This window comes from Psammomys obesus, unplaced genomic scaffold, assembly GCF_907164565.1.
Source record: "Psammomys obesus unplaced genomic scaffold, mPsaObe1.curated_primary_1811, whole genome shotgun sequence".
In the NCBI taxonomy this organism is placed as follows: Eukaryota; Metazoa; Chordata; class Mammalia; order Rodentia; family Muridae; genus Psammomys; species Psammomys obesus.
The window spans coordinates 23,699,982-23,721,760 of NW_026596073.1; the positions used below are offsets into that span (position 1 = coordinate 23,699,982).

At 45.2% G+C, this 21,779-nt stretch overlaps 1 protein-coding gene across 1 annotated transcript in view; it reads left to right on the top strand.

Annotated features, from left to right (window-relative positions):
• Window positions 1-19,371, top strand: part of Lrrc31 (leucine rich repeat containing 31) — a 23,031-nt gene extending 3,660 nt beyond the window's left edge. Inside the window, 9 exon segments of the mRNA XM_055626047.1 lie at window positions 1,387-1,495; window positions 5,442-5,585; window positions 7,042-7,209; window positions 7,387-7,554; window positions 8,892-9,059; window positions 14,135-14,230; window positions 14,233-14,301; window positions 15,967-16,134; window positions 18,261-19,371. Coding sequence (XP_055482022.1) covers window positions 1,402-1,495; window positions 5,442-5,585; window positions 7,042-7,209; window positions 7,387-7,554; window positions 8,892-9,059; window positions 14,135-14,230; window positions 14,233-14,301; window positions 15,967-16,134; window positions 18,261-18,604 — 1,419 coding nt within the window. The 5' untranslated portion in view covers window positions 1,387-1,401 and the 3' untranslated portion in view covers window positions 18,605-19,371.
• Window positions 19,372-21,779: the final 2,408 nt, after the last annotated feature.

A 21,779-nucleotide genomic window follows, 5' to 3' on the forward strand; every position in this document is an offset into this window, starting at 1 on the left:
TGTGTGTGTGTGTGTGTGTGTGTGTGTGTGTGTGTGTGTGTGTGTGTTTGTTTTTGTTTTGTTTTTATCAGAACTTCAGGTCATAGACACATAGCTAAGTGGAGTTCGGTTACTTCGAGTCCTTTAGTCTAAACTTACAATCACATTAGTTCTCACTAACACCAAATGCATTCTTCCTTAGCTATGTGGCTTTACAACTTTTCTTTGTGTTTTAAGAGATACAGTCCTGGCTGGCCTAGAACTCACTATAGACCAAACTGGCAGTCCTCCAGGCTCATCCTTCAGGGTGATGGGATTACAGATATATGGCATCATACCTGGCAGCTCTTACACTCTTTGGTTAGGGCGAGTGAAATGCCTGTACATTTAGGACTTTCAGTTGTATTGGATTTCAGTATGCTGTGTATATCTCTTTAAAATTGTGCATCTTCACTTAACAAAAGCACGTTAAGGCCACCATCATGCATGCACATCCTTTTGTTATGACAGAAGTATGTTGTGTGACTTAAATGCTAGTACGTGCAAATACATGAAGAATTGCTATGTGATCAGTGTCTGGTAAAGTCACTGGCTTTTGCTGGGGTGTGTGTGTGTGTGTGTGTGTGTGTGTGTGTGTGTGCGCGCACACATACTAGATCTATTAGTGTGGTGTTGTTCCAGAGGAACTTGGTGATGTACATAAATCATCCCTGTTAGAAGGACACACGTGGCTTTTTGAAGGCAACCCCTGGCAGGAGCAGAGAAAATGCTACAGCTCTCTCAGGGACTACTGTCTCTCTCTCCATTTCATGTTTCCCAGTTAAATGGTCTGTGTCTAGAGACTGACCTTCACATTTTTCCTCACTTGGCCATCTGGAATTTCTTGATAATGATATCTGTTCCCAACATTCTTCACTGGTTGAATTTTGGGAGTTACCTGCATTTCACTGGCCAGAGGGATGAACGTTCTTCAAACAGGACATCTTTGAAATGCTAGACCAAGCTGCTCAGTGCATAACTCAGTTCTATAGCTCAGAATCCCAGGGCTGAGCAGGAGAGGAAATCCACTGACTGCCTCGGGCTGGAGGGCACTGTCAGAACAGTGAATGGCCCTGGTCCTCTCCCACCTTTGGAGGTTTCATAAGGGAGCTCAGGGCTGTTATCTGTCTCCACACCTTATCACAGAGAGGATACATATATATTTATACAAATGTATATGTTTGGTTTTACTGTCCTGGACTGGCTTTGTAGACCAGGCTGGCCTGGAACTCACAGAGATGGCCTGCCTCTGCCTTCCTGAGTGCTGGAATGACAGGCACGAGCTACCACGCCTGGCTAGTATTTATATTTTTAACTGTTGTTAAGAGAAAATTATCTGTTCTTATATAGTGATGCCTCTTGATTTAGAAACTGAAATCCAATATGGAAGACAGTGACCAGTTCCTGAAGAACACGTGCAGAGAGGCTTCGGACTTGAACAGCTTCGGATTAACAGCAGCAGATGCGCAGGAAACAGGTCTGTAGGACTTTACCTTTGAATCAAGAATGCAAGGCCTTTATCAGAAGAGGAACGGTCCAGACCTACACAGTGACCCATGCGGTACTCCCAGGTCTCCCCAGTGGCCCTAGACACCCTCAGAAAGTGGCAGTGCCACTGTTTATTTAAAAAGCAGACAAGCAAACTTATGTCAATCAAGGGCCTGGAACATAGCTTAGTTAAAAGGGAATCTGCCTAGCTTTCTCGAAGTCCTGGTTTCTACCCAACCTCTGCGAAAACCTGTACCTGCAGCCCTGGGGAGGTGGGGAGGACAGGATCAGAAGTTCAAGGTCAACTTTGACTACTTAGGAAGTTTCAAGGTAGCCTGGGATCCATGGGCTCACTATTGTGAAACCAAACCAAACCACTGTACCTTCTAATAAGAATCAAGGTGTTGGGATTGTTTCTTATTTTACAGCAAAAGGTATTGGTGTCTTTGAACAAATAAAAGCTTTCTGTGGTTGCTCTCCTTAAAAAAAAAAAAAAAAAATCAGTGGCTTCCCTAAAGCCTCACAGATTTGAGGTAACTTAGGAGATCAGTTCACTTGTTTTCTTCCTGAGCAATTTTACCTGTCTAGTGACTGCATCTTGCTCTTTGAGATAAGTCTGCTCCCGAAAATTATAAAGCCACCAGTCTAGCGCATGAGACAGGGTCCCCCTGAGGGTGTGGAGGGGTATTGTCTTGTTCAGAATTGTGGAACAAAAAGTCTAACCTCCAGCAATTGTTGCTCACATCTTTTATAAACAAAAGTAACAATGTCTGCTGTCATGACATGCCTTGGGTGGTCAAGAGCTCCTCCTCCCACATCACTCTTGAATTTGGCTTTTCAGAGACCTTGAAATGAGCCCCTGAAGACACCAAATCTCTGCCAACAGAGAGACACCAAAACTGCATTCGAAATTAGGTGCCCTCAACTTAGTCTGTTTTTTGTTTGCTTGTTTTTTGAGATAGGGTTTTTCGGTGTAGCCCTGGCTGTCCTGAAACTCACTCTGTAGACCAGGTTGGCCTCGAACTCAGATCCACCTGCCTCTGCCTCCCGAGTGCTAGGATTAAAGGCTTGTGCCACCACCAACAGGCTCAATTTAGTCTTAATCTACATGGGCTGCGATGGGAAACAGTCTGTTTGGAGCCAACGTAACTTGCTCTCATGAGGTCTTGGTGTGTGCTAGCTGTATCCTGCCACAGTGGAACACAGTCCTTTGAACTTGCTACTCTCTCAGAAGGGCAGCGCATTAGTCACTTTTCTAGTGCTGTGGAAAAAAACAAAAACAAAAACAAAAACGCTGTGACCCAAGCAGTTTCCTGAAAGAAGGGGTTATTTTAGGCGTATGGCCCCAAAGGTTTAGAGTCTGTAGCTTTGGGCTGGAGGTTGCAGTAGCAGCTTGCAGCGCTCATGTCCAACCACAAACTGGAAGCAGTCTCTTAGAGAGTGTCCCAGTGACACACTTCCTTCATCAAGGCCCCACCTCCTAAGTCTTCCTGAACAGGACCAAGGATTCAAATGCCAAAGACTTACAGACACCTCATTCAAACCACTACAGACACTGATTATGTTCATGAGGGCTCCAACTTCCTTAATTAATTACCTGATAAGAGCTTGTCTTTCTCTTTAAATTTTATTTTATTTTATTATTTGTTGGCGCTAGTTGTTTTTTTTTTAAACTCTTTTATTTATGTTTCTTATACCTCTTCCTCCTTTCTCCAACCCAATCCCTTCCAACATCCCAATCCCAGGTAAGAGAGAAAGGAGGTTAATGAGGACAGGGGGCAGCGTTCTCTTGGGCTACTTCCTGTTGGTTAGGGTCATATGGTTCCTTGTGGAAAGTCCAACTTCTTCTTGTCAAGCTGCATCAGCAGCAAGCAGAAGCAGCAGAGGGAGGCAGCAGCAGCAGCTTTGTTCTTTCTTGGAGCCCTCAACACTCTCTGGGCCCTGGCATCTATTCCCTCTCAGAGTCCTCAGAATTAAACTATCTGCAGCTGGCAAAGAGCCCCTCTCAGAGCCCCCATGAGGCAAATAGTTTGCTGCTGCTGTAGACAATCTGAATCAGTCCCATATCCTACACCTGGGATCAAAACAAAACTATGTTTACATCCATAACAATTATAAGTTTTTATGTGCATGTATGTATATGCATTGTGTGCCTGATGCCATCAATGCCAGATGATGGCACTGGATCCCCTGGAACTGGAGTTGCAGACGGTTGTGAGCCAGCATATGGGTACTGGGAATTGAACCTGAGTCCTCCAGGAAGAGCATCCAGAGCTCTTAACTGTTGAGCCATCTCTCCCGCTCAAGATCCTGTCTCTTAATACTATTACACTAGGATTAGCTTTCAAAGCTTGCAAGGGGAGGAGAAGAAATAGATATTTAGGCCATAGCAGTATTTTCACCAATCAAAATTAATTTGAGTTAAAATTTACACTGTTACGTCACAGGGCTCTTTAAAAACTGTTTTTAAGTTACATTCATTACTTAATTAACATTGTGTGTGCGAATATGTGTATGTGCACGTCATATCTCATGTGTATTGGTCAGAAGAGAGTTGAGAAAGTCAGTTCTGTCTATATGGCACAGGGCCTCTGGATCAGACTCAGGTCTGCACGTTGAGTGGGCAAGGCAAACCCACCGAGTCATCTCACCAGCCCTAGGATGCGGCTCGTAGCCCGGGAACTATAAGCCAAAGAAAGCCTAAGGGATCAGAAGCAGTTGAACTGCTGGAAATACCGTCAAACCTACAGAACCGGGCTCGTTGAGCCTCAGGTCCTGTAGCTCCGCCAGCCCTCAGCAGACTCTGTGCTCTAACCTGTGCTCTGAATGTGGTAGCCATGCTTCCATCACGAATTCAAACAGAAGTCGTAATGAAAGCAGTCGGCAGCTAACTCAGTGTTCCGTGGAGAGCAAGGTGTTTCTTTCCCTGGATTTCTGTTGTTGTCTTTTCCTTATGTAGTCGGTGGTTTTATCCTGGTTTTTTCGCTGCTCTTAGAAGAAAGAGGCACTTGCTGGAGCTGTGGATTCAGAACTGGCAACTTCAGACTCTCTGACCACAGCACCCCAATGCGCTGCCTCCTTCAAGCATGGCTTCCTTCCCCCACTCAGCCATCTCTACTTGCCATCGTCCACTCAAGATAAAGATGCTGTTTGAGAATTTTTACACAGAGGGAAACTGCTTTTTAACAAGCTGTGACAGAGACTCAGTGAAGGCTGTACCCATAAAAACCTTCACATCACTCTCCTTTTATGGTACAAGATAGTGCTGGGTGTGGTGGTGATGGCCCATGCCTTTAATCCCCACCTTCCGGAGGCAGAGGCAGGTGGATCTCTGTGATGCAAAGCAAATTACAGGCCAGCCGGGGCTGCATAGTGAGATCCTGTCTCAAAATAGATAATAATCAACACGTATAAGGTAGTGATGGGTGGGTGGTCAAGATAAGAAAGAAAATGTACAGATACTCCCTGTCTCTGTTGACCTGGCCCTGGAGCATTTTCCAGCTTTCAGTCTGAGGGTCCTCTGGATCAAGGCGGGTGCCTGTCAGACAGAGGCCTGGCAACACAGGAAGAGCAGTGTGCACAAAACAGTATCAGCAGCAGCAGCAGGAACAGTTTCTACCACAGGGTCCAACAGTTACACAGAGAGTTCCGTAGAACCCTGTGAGGATATCACTGTGTTTACAGAGTGCACTTTTGGGGCAGAAATAGAAAATATCCCAAGGGATAGGAAACGTAAATGAGGCAGATTCCTCACTTGCAGCCAAGACACCCCTGCTTTGCTAAATGTCAACATGCCTGCTCCCTGTGTTTTCATATAATTCAAAACTACATCCTGGGCATGCAGGTGCTGGGCTCTGTTTACTACCAATCAGAGAGCACACACTCGGATCTGAGTTTTCTTCTCTCTTCAGCTGTTTTTCCGCCTTTCCTCTCAGACTTGGAAGAACTGGACGTTTCCTGGAATGATTTTGTCAGCGGAACCCTCCATTCGCTCACTCAGCAAATGCATCTTGTCAGCAACTTAAAAGTTCTGCGGCTGAGTAGCTGCAGACTCACCACTGAGGACCTTCAAACACTGGGTATGGTGACTCCTCCCCTAAAACGTGACTTCTCTTGGTATGCCAACATGAGAACCCGAGTTTAAAGCCCAGAACCCATGTAAGCTGAACATGACGGCACAGGCTGAGAATCCCAGTGTCATGAGGAAGAGACAGCAAGATTCCTGGGCCCTCTAGCCAGCCTGCTCAGCAAGCTCGGGCCAGTGAGAGACCCCTTTTCAAAAACAAACAAACGAACATAAGGACAGAGGCACCTGAGGAACACACAACAGCTTCCTGTGTGTGCACACATCATGCTTATATATACACAAACTTAAAAATGTAAAACATGGCTTTCCTTGAAGCGCCTTTTCAACCTGACCCCTCAAAGGCAAACAGTTTTGTGTCTGCATGTATGGATGGTCAAGAGCATGCTGGGAAACAGTGTTATGATGAGGCCTTGAGTGACTGCTGAAAGGCTCTGTGCCTTGGAGCCCAGCTTATGCTGAGCTCTGTGAGTAAGGACAGAGATAAAGATGACCTGTCTGCATGGCTCTTAGCTGTGGCTACTGTAAGGCCAGCTCACTCTGGGTCTCCTGACCTCATCTGTAAAACAGAAGAATTGGAGTAGATAACAGTCAATCTGCTTTTAAATTCCAAAATAATACCTACCTGCTTTATTTTTCTAGTCCACCTTAAGGAATTGATCAAAATGAGTCTTTTTTCTTAACTAAAAAATTATTTAATTGTAACTAACGCCTTAATTGCATTAAATTATACGCTGAAACAAAAAGATAAATTTTGTGAAAATTCATACTATTTATCCAAATGCTTTAACTGGAAATGTTTGCTGGCTTATGTATTCTTTTCTAATTTAATGAATTATTTTAGTCATTCCCATATCTTCAAAGATTTGTGTTTATCAAATGAAGGTCAAATGTCCACACTCTGTTTGTCCCTTGGGAGGATCTCAAGAATCCCACAAGTCTTGTTGGTTGCTGTCCCACCTCAGCTGTCCATCCATGTCTCCCTTGCTCCCCCTCCCCACTCTCCCTGCTTCCTGTGAAATGGTATCAGGCTGAGCTCCTCCCTCAGGACCTGGTGGCTGTCGCCACTGTTAGTGCCTGGCCATCCATCACTACTTCTTCACTGGCGGCCAGGTCAGCGGTGTCTTAGTGTCAAAATGAGCATTACCAGTGTGGTGGTCAATTTCCTGTTTGCTTCTCTTCCATCCACCTTGGGTCCAATCTGATGCCAGGGAGAGCAGGTGGAGGCTGCAGCGGATAATGACCACCACGGAACAGCCGAGCAAAGAGTCATGGCTTCCTGTCTCATTCTATTGTTAGGGGCAGGAACTGTGTCCCTTCCTTCTCTTTTGTTCCTTCAGCTAACACAATATCTGCCCTAGCTTCCACACTCCCTAAACACCAGCTGTTCTGATTGTGAATTACGTCTCTGCCTTTATGAGCCAACATCCACTGGGGACATTTTGTACTAGGAGATGCTCTTGAAATGATACCTGAACTTGAAGAACTGAGTTTATCCTGGAACAGCAAAGTGGGAGGGAAGCTGCCTCAGGTTCTCCATACGTTCCAAAAGGGGAGCAAGATTCGAACCCTTGAACTTATGGACTGTGCCCTCACATCACAGGATGGAGTGTTTGTGGGTAAGTAGAGTTTGGAAGAGTCCTCCCTGGAAAAATATAGAGGATGCCTGTGATTAGAAGCTGGGGACTCCCCCCCCATGCTCTCTGTCCCCAAGGCACAGGGAGCCGCAGTAGTCCTCCTGCTGACCTCTGACTTCCCAATGGAAGCTCTTTCTGTTTGTACTTATTCCCTTTCAGGTCGCCTGCTGCCAAAGCTGCAGAGCCTTGAAGTGTTTGACCTTTCCATTAACAGAAACATTGGCAGCAGTCTAGACATCATAGTGCAAGGGCTAAAAAGTACTTCAGGCCTGAAGGTATTGAGGTTGCATTCCTGTGGATTATCCAAAAAGAGCGTCAGAATATTGGGTGAGTTAACAATGGTTACATTGAAGATTGTACATGTAAAGTATAAAGCGTATCAGATATCAGGGTCGGTGAGATAGCTTGCGCGGGGTGAAAGTACCCCAGCCTGATGAACCCCATTCTGCCAGGGCTCAGGGTGTAAGGAGAGAACCGACTCCCGAAAGTTGTTCTCTGATCTCCACACACACACCGTGGCACTCACTCCCATACATTCAGAAATATTCTTAAATGTATAGTATAAACATATAGCATATACATTATTTAAAACTACAAACTTAAATATTCTTTGTTTTGTTTGTTTGTTTGTTTATTTATTTGCTTCAGAGTTGGGAATTTAAATGCTAGACTTATTTATCTTTAAACTCTTTCACAGTAACTATACGTTTTCATTATTAGAAAAAAAAACAACAGAAAAACACAAAACAAAACCCTCTTTAGTCAGTTTGGCAGTGTAGACCTGAAATCCTAAAGGCTGAGGAAGGAAAGTCACAAGTTCAAGGCCAACACAGGCAACTTAATGTAATAAAATAATAAATAAATGAAAATTTAAAAAGTGAAAAGAGGGATCTAGGTGTGGTCCATGCCTTTAATCCCAGCACTCAGGAGGCAGAGGCAGATGGGTCCCTGTGAGTTTGAGGCCAGCCTGTTCTACAAAGTAAGACCAGGACAACCAAGTCTATACAGAGAAACCCTGTTGGGGTGGGGAGAGGATGGGGTATCTTGGAGGTAGAACTCTCACTTGCTTAGCCTGTGTAAGGCTCTAGGATCAATACCACAGAGCAGACAAGCTTCTAAAAGGACTCGCTCTGAAAAGGCTGGGACATCTAGGGTATGGACACTGGGTAGGCTTCCTGTCGCCATTGAAGACATCAGCATTATTTTGTGCTCAGTGCTAGGAAGGTATTGATATTGGTAAAGTAATAATAGAGGCTCCTGTGACATCTACGGTGAAGACTTACTCTCAGGGAAGAGTAGCCCTATTATAGGGAATGACGCTGTTTCTCCCTGCGACCCTCAGAGCCTGCAACATCCTTCTTACTGGCAGCCTGAGTAAATCTAAGGTCAGTGCTCAAGTGTGGTTGGCAGCATAGTCACGTGTCCTCATAGACAAGAAGTAGTGGCAGCCAAGGGGTGTCTTAGAGAGAGAGGGAGAGCTTGTGACGTCATTTTGGGTCTGCTGAGGCCTAGTTGGTAGGGACTCTGCATTCACCCCCCTCTGGCTTTGGCAGGACAGCATATTCACCTAACCTCCTCTCTTGCTCCCTCCTCTCCCTTCCCACACTCCTTCCTACTGCCTCACAGTATGAATTTCAGGACTGGGGTTGGGCCTTGCTTTGTAGATGATGCTTTTGCATCGTTGGATGTGCTGGAGACACTGGATCTCTCCTGCAACAAGGACCTGGGTGGAGGCTTTGAGGACGTGCCTGCTCGGCTGGCCTTACTGAAGCAGCTAGAAGTCCTAGACCTTCACCAGTGTTCGCTCACAGAAGAAGATGTGTCGTCACTGAGTAAGTGTGTCCTGTGGGGCAGAACCCGTGGGATGCCTGGAGAGTCAGAAACTGGACATTGTGTGCTTAAATTCACTGAGCAAGTCATCAGAGTGTTGTGTGTGCAGCGAGCGCCCAGTAAATGTTAAGGAATCCAAGCTTTTGTACTTGAAGGAGAAAAAATTTGAACTTCTCTTGCTTTTTAGAAACAAGTATCTTAGTGTTACAACTTGATTACATACGAGTATGTGGAGACAAGACTGAAATGAGGCTTTTAAACAACAAAGTCAAGACACTCAGAGAGAAAGGCAGTTACTGAAAAGGAACCATATAATAGATAGACATTGCAACTTTAAATAATGACAGTTATTTTCCTGCCATCAACATCCTTCTGTAGTTATTACCTTTAATATATAAATGCAATTTCTCCTAAAGAAGCTAAGCAAGAAGGAGGGCCCTGGATAAGATGATCAGTCCTCACTCAGAAAGACAAACGGGATGGACATTGGAAGAAGGGGAAAATAGGGAACAGGATAGGAACCTACCACAGAGAGTCTCTGAAAGACTCTACCCAGCAGGATATCAAAACATGCTGAGACTCATAACCAAGCTTTAGGCAGAGTGCAGGGAATCTTATGAAAGGAGGAGGAGAGAGAAAGACCTGGAGGGGACAGGAACTCCACAAGGAGAGCAACAGAACCAAGAAATCTGGGCTCAGGGGTCTTTTCTGAGACTGATACTCCAACCAAGGACCACAAATGGAGAAAACATAGAACCCCTGTACAGATGTAGCCCATTGCAGTTCAGTATCCAAGTGGGTTCCATAGTAATGGGAACAGGGTCTGTCTCTGACCTGAACTCAGTGGCTGAATCTTTGATCACCTCTCCCTGATGGGGGAGCAGCCTTGCCAGGCCACAGAGGAAGACAATGCAGCCAGTCCTGATGAGACCTGATAGAGTAGGATCAGAAAGAAAGGGAGGAGTACCTCCCCTATCAGTGGACTTGGGGAGGGGTGTGGGAGGAGATGAGGGAGGGAGGGTGCAATTGGGAGAACTGAGGGAGGGGTTACAGCTGGGATTCAAAGTGAATAAATTGTAATAAATAAAAAATGAATAAATTTAAAAAATAAATGCGATTTTTCATAGCAAGAAGATCAGAAATTACTCTTCCTCTCTCCATATGTGGCCGTAATGAACCTTCAACATATTTGGCATGGCTTACCATACAGATTCCTGCTACCATAGCTTGGGGACCTAACATCTCATGCCTCAACTGTTACAAAAGCTCAAATATCTTCCAGTCAATCCATCTCTCTGCCTTTCTTCTCCACCCCTCATCTCATGAAAATCCATTCAGGCCTCACTATTCTCAGACATCCCAGGCATGCTATGGTCTTTGGACCTTTGTTCTTTCTCTGCTCAGACAGAGGGCAACTTCCAAGGTAGGAGGGGGGCTGGTCCTGAGTTTCCCCATTGCTCAAATGTAGGTACCAGGACATTCCCTAAGTAAGGGGATGCTCAGTATGCAAATGGGTGGCAGATAAGAATAGCACAGACTTTAAAGACAATGTGGGGGAGGAAAACAGCAAAATAAAAATTCCGATCTAACAACCAACTTTTGGGTCTGCTGAATTATTCCTCAGGCTCTTGTCCCTCATTCTGGAAAAAAAAAAAAAGGCAGAGTTCCAGAGCTTCATGAAGACCTTAGAGGAGAAAAATCCCCCTTTCGCTCTCCACAGAGCGCTGTGCACTGTTCCTAGGCCTTTACTCGCAGGTGGAGGGAACACTCCTAGTTAGCTGGCCACCCATCCTTTGTGGCACACCCGCCTCTCACAGTGTTCCTCTCACTGCGCTAGAGGCGCTTCACTGCCGCTGCCCACACAGTGCAGGAATACGCCCTCCTCGCCTAGGGCGTGGGGGAGGGTTGCCGTGCAACTATTATTAATGTTTAATATTGATTCATATGATTATTAATGCAGTGGTTGTTCCTTAACATGCTACTAGGAAAATGCAAGATGCAGACACCGATTAGACTTCTAGCAACCTTAACCAGTGGGGCTGGTCAGATATAAACCCACCTAACCTACCTTGTTATTTCCCGGCCACACATCCCAAGTCACCTGTTCCAATCACTCCTCCCTGGGAGACTTCCCATCTATCATTCCCATAAGTACTCCCACGTTCTTTTCCTCTGGGATGCTTTTCTTCATCACGCCAATCCCCAGAGCAAGCTCCTTCTCCACATGTGCTCCTCTTTCATGCTAACTCATGGCGACCCGCTCCTTTCTCTTTCCTCTCTTCTCCTCTTCCTTTCCTTCTCTCTCTTCTCTCTCCCCCATGATCCTTCTGTATCTAAGCCCTTGAACCTTAGTTCTGCCTACCGCTCTTCCTCCCAGCGCAGGTGTAGGCATTTTTATTGGCCAATCAGGGATAATTGTGGAGGCAAGGTTGCACATCCTCACTTGGTGCACATGAGCATTTGCTTATAGAACAGTAAAAAAGATCTTGGTGGACAAGCAATTAACAATTAAATACAAAGCGCAGGACCATGCTGCAACAGAATGTCCTGGGGAAGCTAATGACCATGTAAGAACTGTAGCGAGTAGCATTGTTCTGTTGCTTTTGATTAAAATAAAAAAAATGGAAGGGAGATGCTGCTGTGCCGTGCATGGCTTTGGACTTGACCTGACAGGGGTGAGGCAGAACAAAGAAATGACAGACACGGGTGCAGAAAAGCTGTGATCAGGTGGGCCATGAGCTTCGATGAGGACACACTGGCAGCCTGGAAACTCAGTGCCTTTATTATATACCATGGAATGAGGAGGGAGTTTTATTGCATACAGCTGAATAATAAGGAAGGGCTTACTGTGGCATATACATTTGAATGAGGAGGAGGGATTATTATATACCGCTGAATGAGGAAGGTTGGCTAGTCTTGGTAGGAAGTCTCCATAGTGAAACAGTCTCAGGGTATATTCATCAGGAGGAGGAGGAAGAGGCTGTGGCTGATACTTTCTGTACACACTGTCAACATCCATACTTAGTCCTGGGGAAGGCCTTGCCGTTACCATGGACTGAGGCCTCGGGGTCCTTGACATGGATGCCCTCATCCAACAGTGCAGCTTCCCTCAGGACTTCATGGGCTCCCCACAACATGCACCCTGTTTTCTACCTTAGAATGTCAATAATCGACCATTCACTTATCACTGCAAATAACTTGATTGGAACAGAATTACTGATCATTTAGCCAGTAACTGCTGACTAATTTCCCAGTTGTGAGGCACTGTGCCATGGCCTACAGGAAATTCAGACAGAGCGTCAGTCTTGTAGAGTAGGAATAAAACAAAGGGTCAGCAAGAACATAGTGTGCAGTCATAGATGCTATGGGAATAGCATAGATGCTATGGGATAGTTATCAGTTACTTTTCTGTTGCTGCGATGAAACACCATGACCAAGGCAACCTATAGAAGGAAGGGTTTGGGGGGCTCATGGCTTCAGGGGTATAGGAGCCCATGATAGTGGAGCAGAGCTATGGCAACAAGGGGTAGGCACAGCAGTAGGAACAGGAAGCTGAGAGTGCACATCTTGAACCTCAAGCACAAAGCAGAGAGAGCAAACTGGAAATGGTTTTGAGTCCTTAAACTCTCAGATATCACCTCTTTTGGAAGGCCACACTTGCTAAGCTTCCCCAGACAGCACTGCCAGCTGTAACCGAGTGTTCAAACGTCTAAGCCATTGAGGGATCCTCTCGTTCTTGACAGTGACTGAGGGGTGACTTTGGCTGGGTGGCCTAGGAGGGCTCCACAGAGATAAGCCAGCTCCACCAGTCTCCTGGGATAATGCTTCATATGGTGAGACGTGCTAGGGAGAAGCCTACGAGTAGGCAAATAGTAGAAAGAGAGTGGGCCAGGGCTAGCTGTGGTTGATTACTGGGCCAAGATGACCTGATACGGCCCGTGAGGAATGAATCTTTGACAGGCACAGGTTGGGCTCACAGCAAGAGTGAGGTTGTGACAAGTTTGTTCCAAGCAATCAGGCTTTTTATGCCTTTATCAGAAATATATTGGCAATTGCCAGAATGAAAACAATGGTAGTTGCCAGGATACAATGACATTTGAGAGCTACATAGGGTACACGGGATTAATGTCTAAGACCAATTGTCCTGTGAAGTTTCTATATGCTTTGCTGAATTCTAGGGAAGCATAGTGAATCAGGAGGTGGCCTGAAAGTTCTACCGCCTGAGGGTATGCCTCCATTGCTCAGGAACTGGAAGGCACACAAGCGCCCCGGAAGCCATGGACGCCCGTCTGAAAAACCTATGATGCATGCTTCTCAAGGCAGCTAGACCAGGCCAACTCCTTCATTCCCTGCTGCCTTCGGGCTCAGCAGGCCCCTTCGGATCCCAGGACAGGGCTGTTAAGACAAGAACATGCTCTGATTGTTTGTCTCACTTGCCTTACTGGTACTTATGTTCTGAGGAAAGAATGATGTCAGATATTAATTTGTGCCTGCACTAAAGGACACTACAAGGAAGAAGCCAACCATCTTGTGATTAAGAAAACTAAGGTTTAGAGTAGCCAGCTACTGCAAAAATCATACAGGGGTTATTTTTGTCATGGTATTTGTGATCCTGGAGTTTGAACCTAGGGCCTACTCATGCTAGCAAATACTCTACCACTAGGCTCTGTACCCATTCCTTTTTTTTTTTTTCTTATTTTGAGACATGTCTCACTATGTTGATCAGGTAGGTCTTGGACGACCAGCCCTTTCCTCATTTCCCAAGTGACTGGGCTTACAGGCTTGGAGCACCAAGTCCAGCTAATTACACAGTTCCCAGATTAGAACTCAGTTCTCGGTCTCCTAAACCTTTGCTTTTACCTTATGGTCCATGGGGAGGCTTGGGAATAAAGAAGCCGGGGAAAGTCTCTGGCGAAAGGCTGATATGGTGGTGGTACATCTGTGTTTGGGTACCGGGGAGGGTTGTGTCATGCAGATGAGTTCGGTAGAAGCCAGGTCAGGATGCCTGTGGGAGCCAGACGTTCCTGCGACTCTGTGAAATAGTGCCTCAGATGTGTCATGGTTGATATTTCAACAGCTCGGATTATTCCTTTACTCTCAAACCTTCAAGAACTGGATTTGTCATCCAACAGAAAGGTAGGCGGCTCCTCTGCAAATCTCCTCAGCAGGCTCCGATCATACCAGCCCTGAAGTCCCTGCTTATCAACAGCTGTTCTTTGGAAACTGAGACTTTCACAGCCCTTGGTAAGAAAGCTTCCAGGCTCCTGGCAGGCACTGGGCAGTGACTCAGAGAACCCCTCCCCCACCCACAAATTTCATTCCAAGATTAAGGTGCAGAAAAGTCACTAAAGACCATGGGGCTTCTGTTTGTTTGGGTTATTTGTCCCCCCTGCCCCCAGGAAATATACGGTCCTATGAAATACATTGGCATTTATTTTACTTGTATTACTTATTTGAGACAGGATCTCATATTTAGCCCAGGCTGGCCTTGAACTTGCTAGTTAACTGACAGTGACTTTGAACTCCCAGTGCTGACATTACAGACGTGCACCAGCGTGCTCAGTTTGTATGGTGCTAAGGGTAGAAGCCAGGACTCTGTGGCGTATTATGCAAGCACTCTACCAGCTGAGCTGCACCCTAATCTCTGAGTGGCACTTCCCTTTAAATGCTATGAAGGCAACTCTAGACGCCTCTGTCCGGTGACTTGTCATTTTGCTGAGTGGGAGCATGACTTGAGGATGCTGAGGGTCTCGTTGGAAAGTGAGAGAGTTACTAGTGTCCGAGTCTAGCTGCCCACTCAGCATTCATTCCCCACGGGACTTACGCTGTCTTAGGAATCCTGAGGTCATGCATCTATCCTGGCCTATACCAACGGTCTACCAGATCTAGAATTTCTTCCTGTCATGGCTGGCAAGTGAAGGAGGTGCTTAGAGGTGAGGGATGTTGCAGAACTTCCCCAAACACCACACTTAGGTAAACCAGCACTGTGTGCATTCAGTCCCCAGAACCATTTCCAGCTTCACTGATTCTGAGGAAAAGTCAAGTCTCGGCATGTGGTTGTACTCACATTTCAGGGAAAGGACACAAAATAAGATCAGGGAAGAAAAAGGTCTGTGAGGCAAAGCCCCAAGGAGGCCAAGAGCAGTCTCCCACGTTCTCTCTCAGTAGAGTTGCACAGGTATACTAACTACTCCAGCAGTACACTGTGACACGTGTGTGGAATAGTCTCCTAGTGAAGCACATGTGGATGGATCTCTGGGAGTTCGAGGCCAGCCTGGTTTGCAAAGTGAGTCCAGGAGAGCCAAGGCTACACAGAGAAACCCTGTCTTGAGAAACCAAATATATATATATATATATATATATATATATATATATATATATCATAGATTTAAAAGGGCTGGAGAGATGGATCAGTGGTTAAGAGCACTGTCTGCTTTCCTAGAGGCCTGAGTTCATATTCCCAGCAACCACATGGTGGCTCACAACCATCTATACTAGCACCTTATGCCCTTTTCTGTGTACATGCAGGTACACATGAAATAAATAAACCTTTAAAAGAGAAAAGAAGAACAGAAATTTTGACTTCCGTTTGTTGCAGACCTCATGCCACGGGTGAACAAGATTTCCTTTTGAGCACATAATATTCTTTATAAAGAAAGCAGAACAATTAAAAATGGCTTTATTGTGCTTGGTAATGAGTCATGATTAATTTTAATTTAGGAGCCAACTGAGAATTAATTAGCATCTAAGCACTCTATCCAAAATGTGTTCATGCCAATAGTGCCCCAAACACAACCTTTTCAGCCCTGGGTACAGTCATATATTGTCCTAGTCCTCTCCCCACAGATGAGGGACTTATGGTCCTTCGTGGGATCTGAGTTGCTGATGCTCTTCTCATTTCAATTTTAGCAGAAGCGTCTGTTTACCTTCCTGCCCTGGAGATGCTCAACCTTTCCTGGAATAAGTGTGTTGGTGGTAGGCTGGAGCTGCTTCTACCAACATTAGAGCTGTCACGGTCACTCCGGGTGCTGAGGCTGAGCAGCTGCTCCCTAATGACAGAGGACTTGGTTCTTCTGGGTTTGTATTAGCCCCTCCCAAGGTAGTGTTGGCACAAAGCATGGATCAGGTGGTGGACCTGGCAATGAGGCAGCTTCCTTTTCCTCAGCGGTAGCTTAGGAGAGAGCTGGTTAAACCGAATAGTGTAATTCTGAAGCCACATGGCAGGGGGAGGGTGTTTCGGAAAAGGATCATGAGGGAGGGAGGTTCCTGCCAGGGAGCTTCCAGTTCAGCCATTCACGGAAAGTCCATCACCTGCAGTTTGCTTACACTGACTGTGCACTAGCTACGTGGTACTTGCACTGTTCACTTTTCCCATAAATTGGCCCCCAAATGCTTTGATTTAAATAAGAAAGGGGTGAGAGTCTGAGGCTGTATCTCAGTGGTAGGGTGCTCGCCTAGCATGCACCCTACCTGAACCCTGGGTTCAGTCCCCAGCATCTCAAAGCTAATAACATAAAAAATTAGTTACAGCAAGCCGGAGAGGTGTCTCAGCAACTGAAAACGCATAATGCCCTTGCAGGGGACCCAGCCCCACACTAGGGGACTCACAGCTTCCATGGGCACCTGCAGTTAGGTGTGCATAACCCAGCATAGACACACACACACACACACACACACACACACACACACACACACACACATGAAAATGTGTCTTTTAAAGTAAGTGCATAAAAATTACCTAAAATAAAGAAGAAAACACGGTGAGCAGTGGCGGCACATGCCTTTAAGCCTAGCACTTGGGAGGCAGAGGCAGGCAGTTTAAGGCCAGACTAGTCTACAGAATGAGTTCCAGGACAGCCAGGGCTACACAGAGAAACCCTGTCTTGAATTGGAAATAGAGAAAAAAGCAAAATCGTCAAAATTGAAATCTGAGTATCGATTATTATAGATATTAGTCTGCTGAAGGCTTTCAGTAGAAGCTCATTCTTTCTGTGTCAAACCAAAACCAACACCAAAACCATGACATGAGAAGCTTAAAGGGATATTGTAGCAGAAACCTGACACTTTTCCCAGGGCAATTTAGAAGTACAGAAATAAAATTAAATAAGAAAAAAATAATTTAAGCTGTCAGAGTCCACGCAATGTACCTTAGCCCAATATCAAATTACAATAGCATTGTACACTTTCCATCTGGGAATGATGGGAGCATGGGGCCTCCCGCCTCACTTAATAACCCCCACCATTACTCTGCTACCAGCTGCCTGATTTCTGGAGCCACAAGTATTTCTTGAGAAGAACTGACCAAAGAGGGGAGTGATAGGTCAAAGTCCCTAGAAGATAGGCTGGGTTCCTAAGAAGGGCTTTCTTCTGTAAGATCAGCTACACAATGAACTGAAAGAGGATGGGGCAGAGGACAGAATCAAAAAGGACAAACCATCAACCCGTAGGTTGGATAAACAGACTCCAAAGATCCTTTACTCTGAGATACTGTGTCACTTATGCCTTTTCTCGGTTCAGCTGAAGAAGGTGGGTGCCCTTTGCCTTGGGTAACTTGCCTCCTTCCTCCTACAGAAGCCACCAGCTTCTCTTGGGCCACAATATGATAAAAGCTCTTCAGAGAGGAAATGATCTTGTGTGTTAGGAGTCTCTCAGGTGAACTTGAAATTATCCAGAATGTTTTGTACATTGAATTTACTGTTAGGGATGGTGATAGAGCTCAGTGGTATGAGATCCTAGGCTCAGTTCCCAGCACCTCTGAAATGAAAATACTCAGTCAAATAATTGTTGGGTCAATAATGACAGAATTAGGAAGCTATGAGTAACTGATCAGCATTAAACAGCAAGATGGCTGTGTACCAATGGTTCTTAATCAAAGCCAGGAAGCCATCATTCTGGGCATTAATTAGGAAGAGTCTGGGAGAGCTGGGACTCCATGAGAGCAAAGAACTTAAACTGATATAAAAAAAAAATTCTTCCAGTTGAGGCTTAGAAAAAGAAGGCAGAAATCTATTTTTGAGCTGTATTTTTGGGATGCAAAGAGGTAAAATTTCTTCCTGGAATACTTTCTGATGCCCCAAATAAAACAACTGGCTAGAGTAAGTCTTTAGCAATTGTTAATTCTCTCAGCAGTGGTATGTTACTGGAAAGGGGGAACAGCCAAGGGAGACAGTATCCTTATGACTTAGAGTAATTTTGTTTTCCAGCCTCAGTCATACAGACAGGCCATTTAGCCAAGCTGCAGATGCTTGATCTGAGCTACAATGACAGCATCTGTGACACAGGATGGGACGTCTTCTGCCAAAGTCTCTGCTTCCTTAAAAACTTAACTGAACTAGACATCAGCCTTCGGCCATCAAGTTCCTGGGACTGTGGGCGATGGTTTAGGTGCTTACTGTGTGCTGTGACCCTACTTCCTTTGATCACTGAGATAGAGATGAGAAGATGGGTCATCCCAGCCTCACAGGAGGAAGAACTAGAATGCTACATTCAGGACCACAGAAGGGACCTTCACTGTGAGCATGGTGGGCTTCAGTGGGCTGCTCCCTAAGCAGTGACCAATTCTCCAAAGAAGGAAAAGAATGTGAACGAATGTTGCCATCAGCTGAGCTCAGCCTGTGGTTGTTTAGTAGCATTTTAAAAATTTGTTTGGTAGCATTTATGTTGTAAGATATTTGTAATTATATGTATATAATAGTGATTCTCAACTTGTGGGTTATGACCCCTTGGGGGTCAAATGACCCCTTCACAGGGATTGCATATCAGATATTGTGCATATGAGATATTCCCATTTTGATGCATAACAGTAGCAGAATTACAGTCGTAAAGTAACAACAAAATAATTTTGTGGTTGGGCACCACCACAACATGAGGAACCTGTACTAGAGAGTTGCAGCATTAGGAAGGTTGAAAACTGCCGCAGGATATTTGATCCCATTGTGAACCCTGAGACTATGAACTGTAAAAACCTGTTTCTTATTTGGTGTGGCTCAGCCCTAACACACACTTTTAACCCAAGAGCTTTCTGTTTACTGTAAGCAAGTATTTGTGGTTTTGGCTCAGTCCTGGCACACACCTTTAATCCAAGAGCTAAATAAAGTCAACCTTAGGTCAAGAGGCAGAGCAAGAAACCAGCTGACAGGGAGTAAACAGAAAGAAGAGACATTGAGAGAAGGGTATTTAAGACATCATGGGGGAGGAGGAGGAGGAAAAGGAGGAGGAACAACTTTTAGCTTTTGGCTTTTGCCTTTTTCCATGTGGGACATGAGCTGAGTAGGAAAGGCTTTTTCTATCTGGGATGTGAGCTGAGCAGGAAGGTCAGCTGGGTGCTTCCTCTGCCTCTCTGAGCTAGAAGGCTTTCACCTCAGCATCTGGCTCCTGAGTCTTTATTGGCAAAATCAAATGACTGGGACTTTTAAAATTTCAAACAACAGAGAACCACTGGTATATACCAAACAAATATGGAGCGGGGGAGATAGCTCAGTCTAGAAGGTGCCTGCCATGCAAGCATGAGAACCTGAGTTTGATCCGAGTAGCACATGTAGAAAAGCGAGGAGTGATGGTGTGTGTATAGTCACAATGCTGAGGAGGTAGAGACGGGCAGATCCCTGAGGCTCCCCAGCCAGCCAGGCTATCCGAACTCCCTAGCCGAGTTCCAGGCCTAGGGAGAGACCATGCCTCAAAACAGCAGCTGGGTGGTGCACCAGAGGAACAGTGCAAGACGTTGCTCTCTGGCTTACACACAGCTATATAAGCACACTCATTTGAATACACACGTACACACACAATTGCACACATACATGCATACATGTATAGCAGTACATGCACACACATATACACACAGAAAATAATGATAACAATAATGTGTATCTTTAGCCTTTGTCTTACAAAACAAAGATGACATTTAGAGCAGAATTATCATCTATTTTAGATGCATAATTAATCCACCTGTTGAGGAAGCCCACCACAGATGTTCATATTTTGGCAATGCATCTCATTTATTTATTGTTCTGAGGTTTTCTGCCTTGTTTCTCTATGTTACGTGTGTTCCACAAAGGTGTATATGTGTGCACACACACAGATTTCTATGTGTATAATTCTGTGAAAGGCACTTTACCAAATTATCTTTTTTTTTGCATGTGTGTGTGTGTGGTGTGGGTATGAGTGTTCACATGTGTGTTGGGGTGTGTGTGCGCGCACGCACGCTTGCTGCACATGGAGGCCCAAAGATGACGGCAGCTATCATTTTCTACTGCTCTCTGTCTCATGGGCTGAGGCTGTTCTCTCACTGAAGCCCAGGCTTGATGGTTCCAGCTTGTCTGATCAGCAGTTTCCCCAGGGACTCCTTGTCTTTGCTTCCAAGTGCTGCTACCCCTGCCTGGACTTTCTGTGGGCTCTAGGGATCCACACTCTCCTTATGCTTGCACTCTCTTTATGCTCTGAGCCATGTCCCCAGCACTCGGGCTATGTTAAGTCTTATTGTAACATAGAAAATGTGTCCTGTTATATTTTTGTCTTAGACATAAACTATCCATAGTAACAATGGCTACAAGCATATGTGAGGTGTTTTTTGTTTTTTTGTTTTTTTTTCAAGTAGCCAACAGTTTAAAAGACAGTACCAAAATCATATATTTCTAAAACAAAATGAAACAAAATGTCTATGGCTGGAACAAACAAATTCCAATAAACATTTCCTCTGGGAATTTCTTGCTTTTTTGTTAATTTAAGCTTTTGTGTTCCACTATGCAAATTTGAAACATTTTTATTTCCTAGCAGGTAAGTCACTGCATGGCAAGGATGTTTGCTATAAATTTGTATTCTGATACATGCAAGTGAACTTGGGTTTTCCTCCCCCTACATGACACGATATGAATAATTAGAAGTGCAACTATTGCTTAGAGATATATAATGTAAAATCTGTGTGATGGCTCAGAGTGAAGAGCGCTTGCTGCCACATGATGAAGAAGGAAACTGACTGTGGCAAGCTTTCCCCTGGCCTCCACACAGGTACCATGGCACACACCCCCCCCCATAATAAATAAATAATACATGTGATAAACTTACATTTAAAATCAGTACTGTTCCAAAAGCAAGGCCATCAGGATGAGGCAGTTTTGAGAGAAGTAGAAGGCGGCGCCCTGCTAGTTCCTCTCTCTTGAGTATATTCTTGTGAATTCATAAGCATCTATGTTTATGCAAAGTCCAATGTGTGAATATTCACTGAAGCTTTATTCATAACAAAGCACCTTTAGTGACAAGTGAACACTTAAACAGATTGCAAGACTAGGCCATATGCCCAGCAACAAAGGGCATAAGCTGGAGAGACTGCCTCAAGGCAATCAGTCAGAGGGCCAGAGAGGATGGCACCCAGTGTCCTGTTACGACCTTTGAATGTGTGACCATGGACCCGTGCATCTGCACACTCATGTGCATGCTAGAGGGATAAACTGCTGATCTGTGCAACAGGTTGGATGGACTTCAGTAACCTATGCTGGCTTTGAAGGCCAGGCTCAGGGCTGGCAAAATAAGGGGTGCTTGTTCTGAAACCTGAGTGTGTGCCCAAGACCCACAGGGTAGAGAGAGAACTGGTGACCCAAAAGTTATCCTGTGACCTCCATGTGTGAGCTGTGGCAGGCAAACACACTCACAGAACCTCTATGTGTGAGCTGTGACATGTACACACACACACACACACACACACACACACACACACACACACACACACA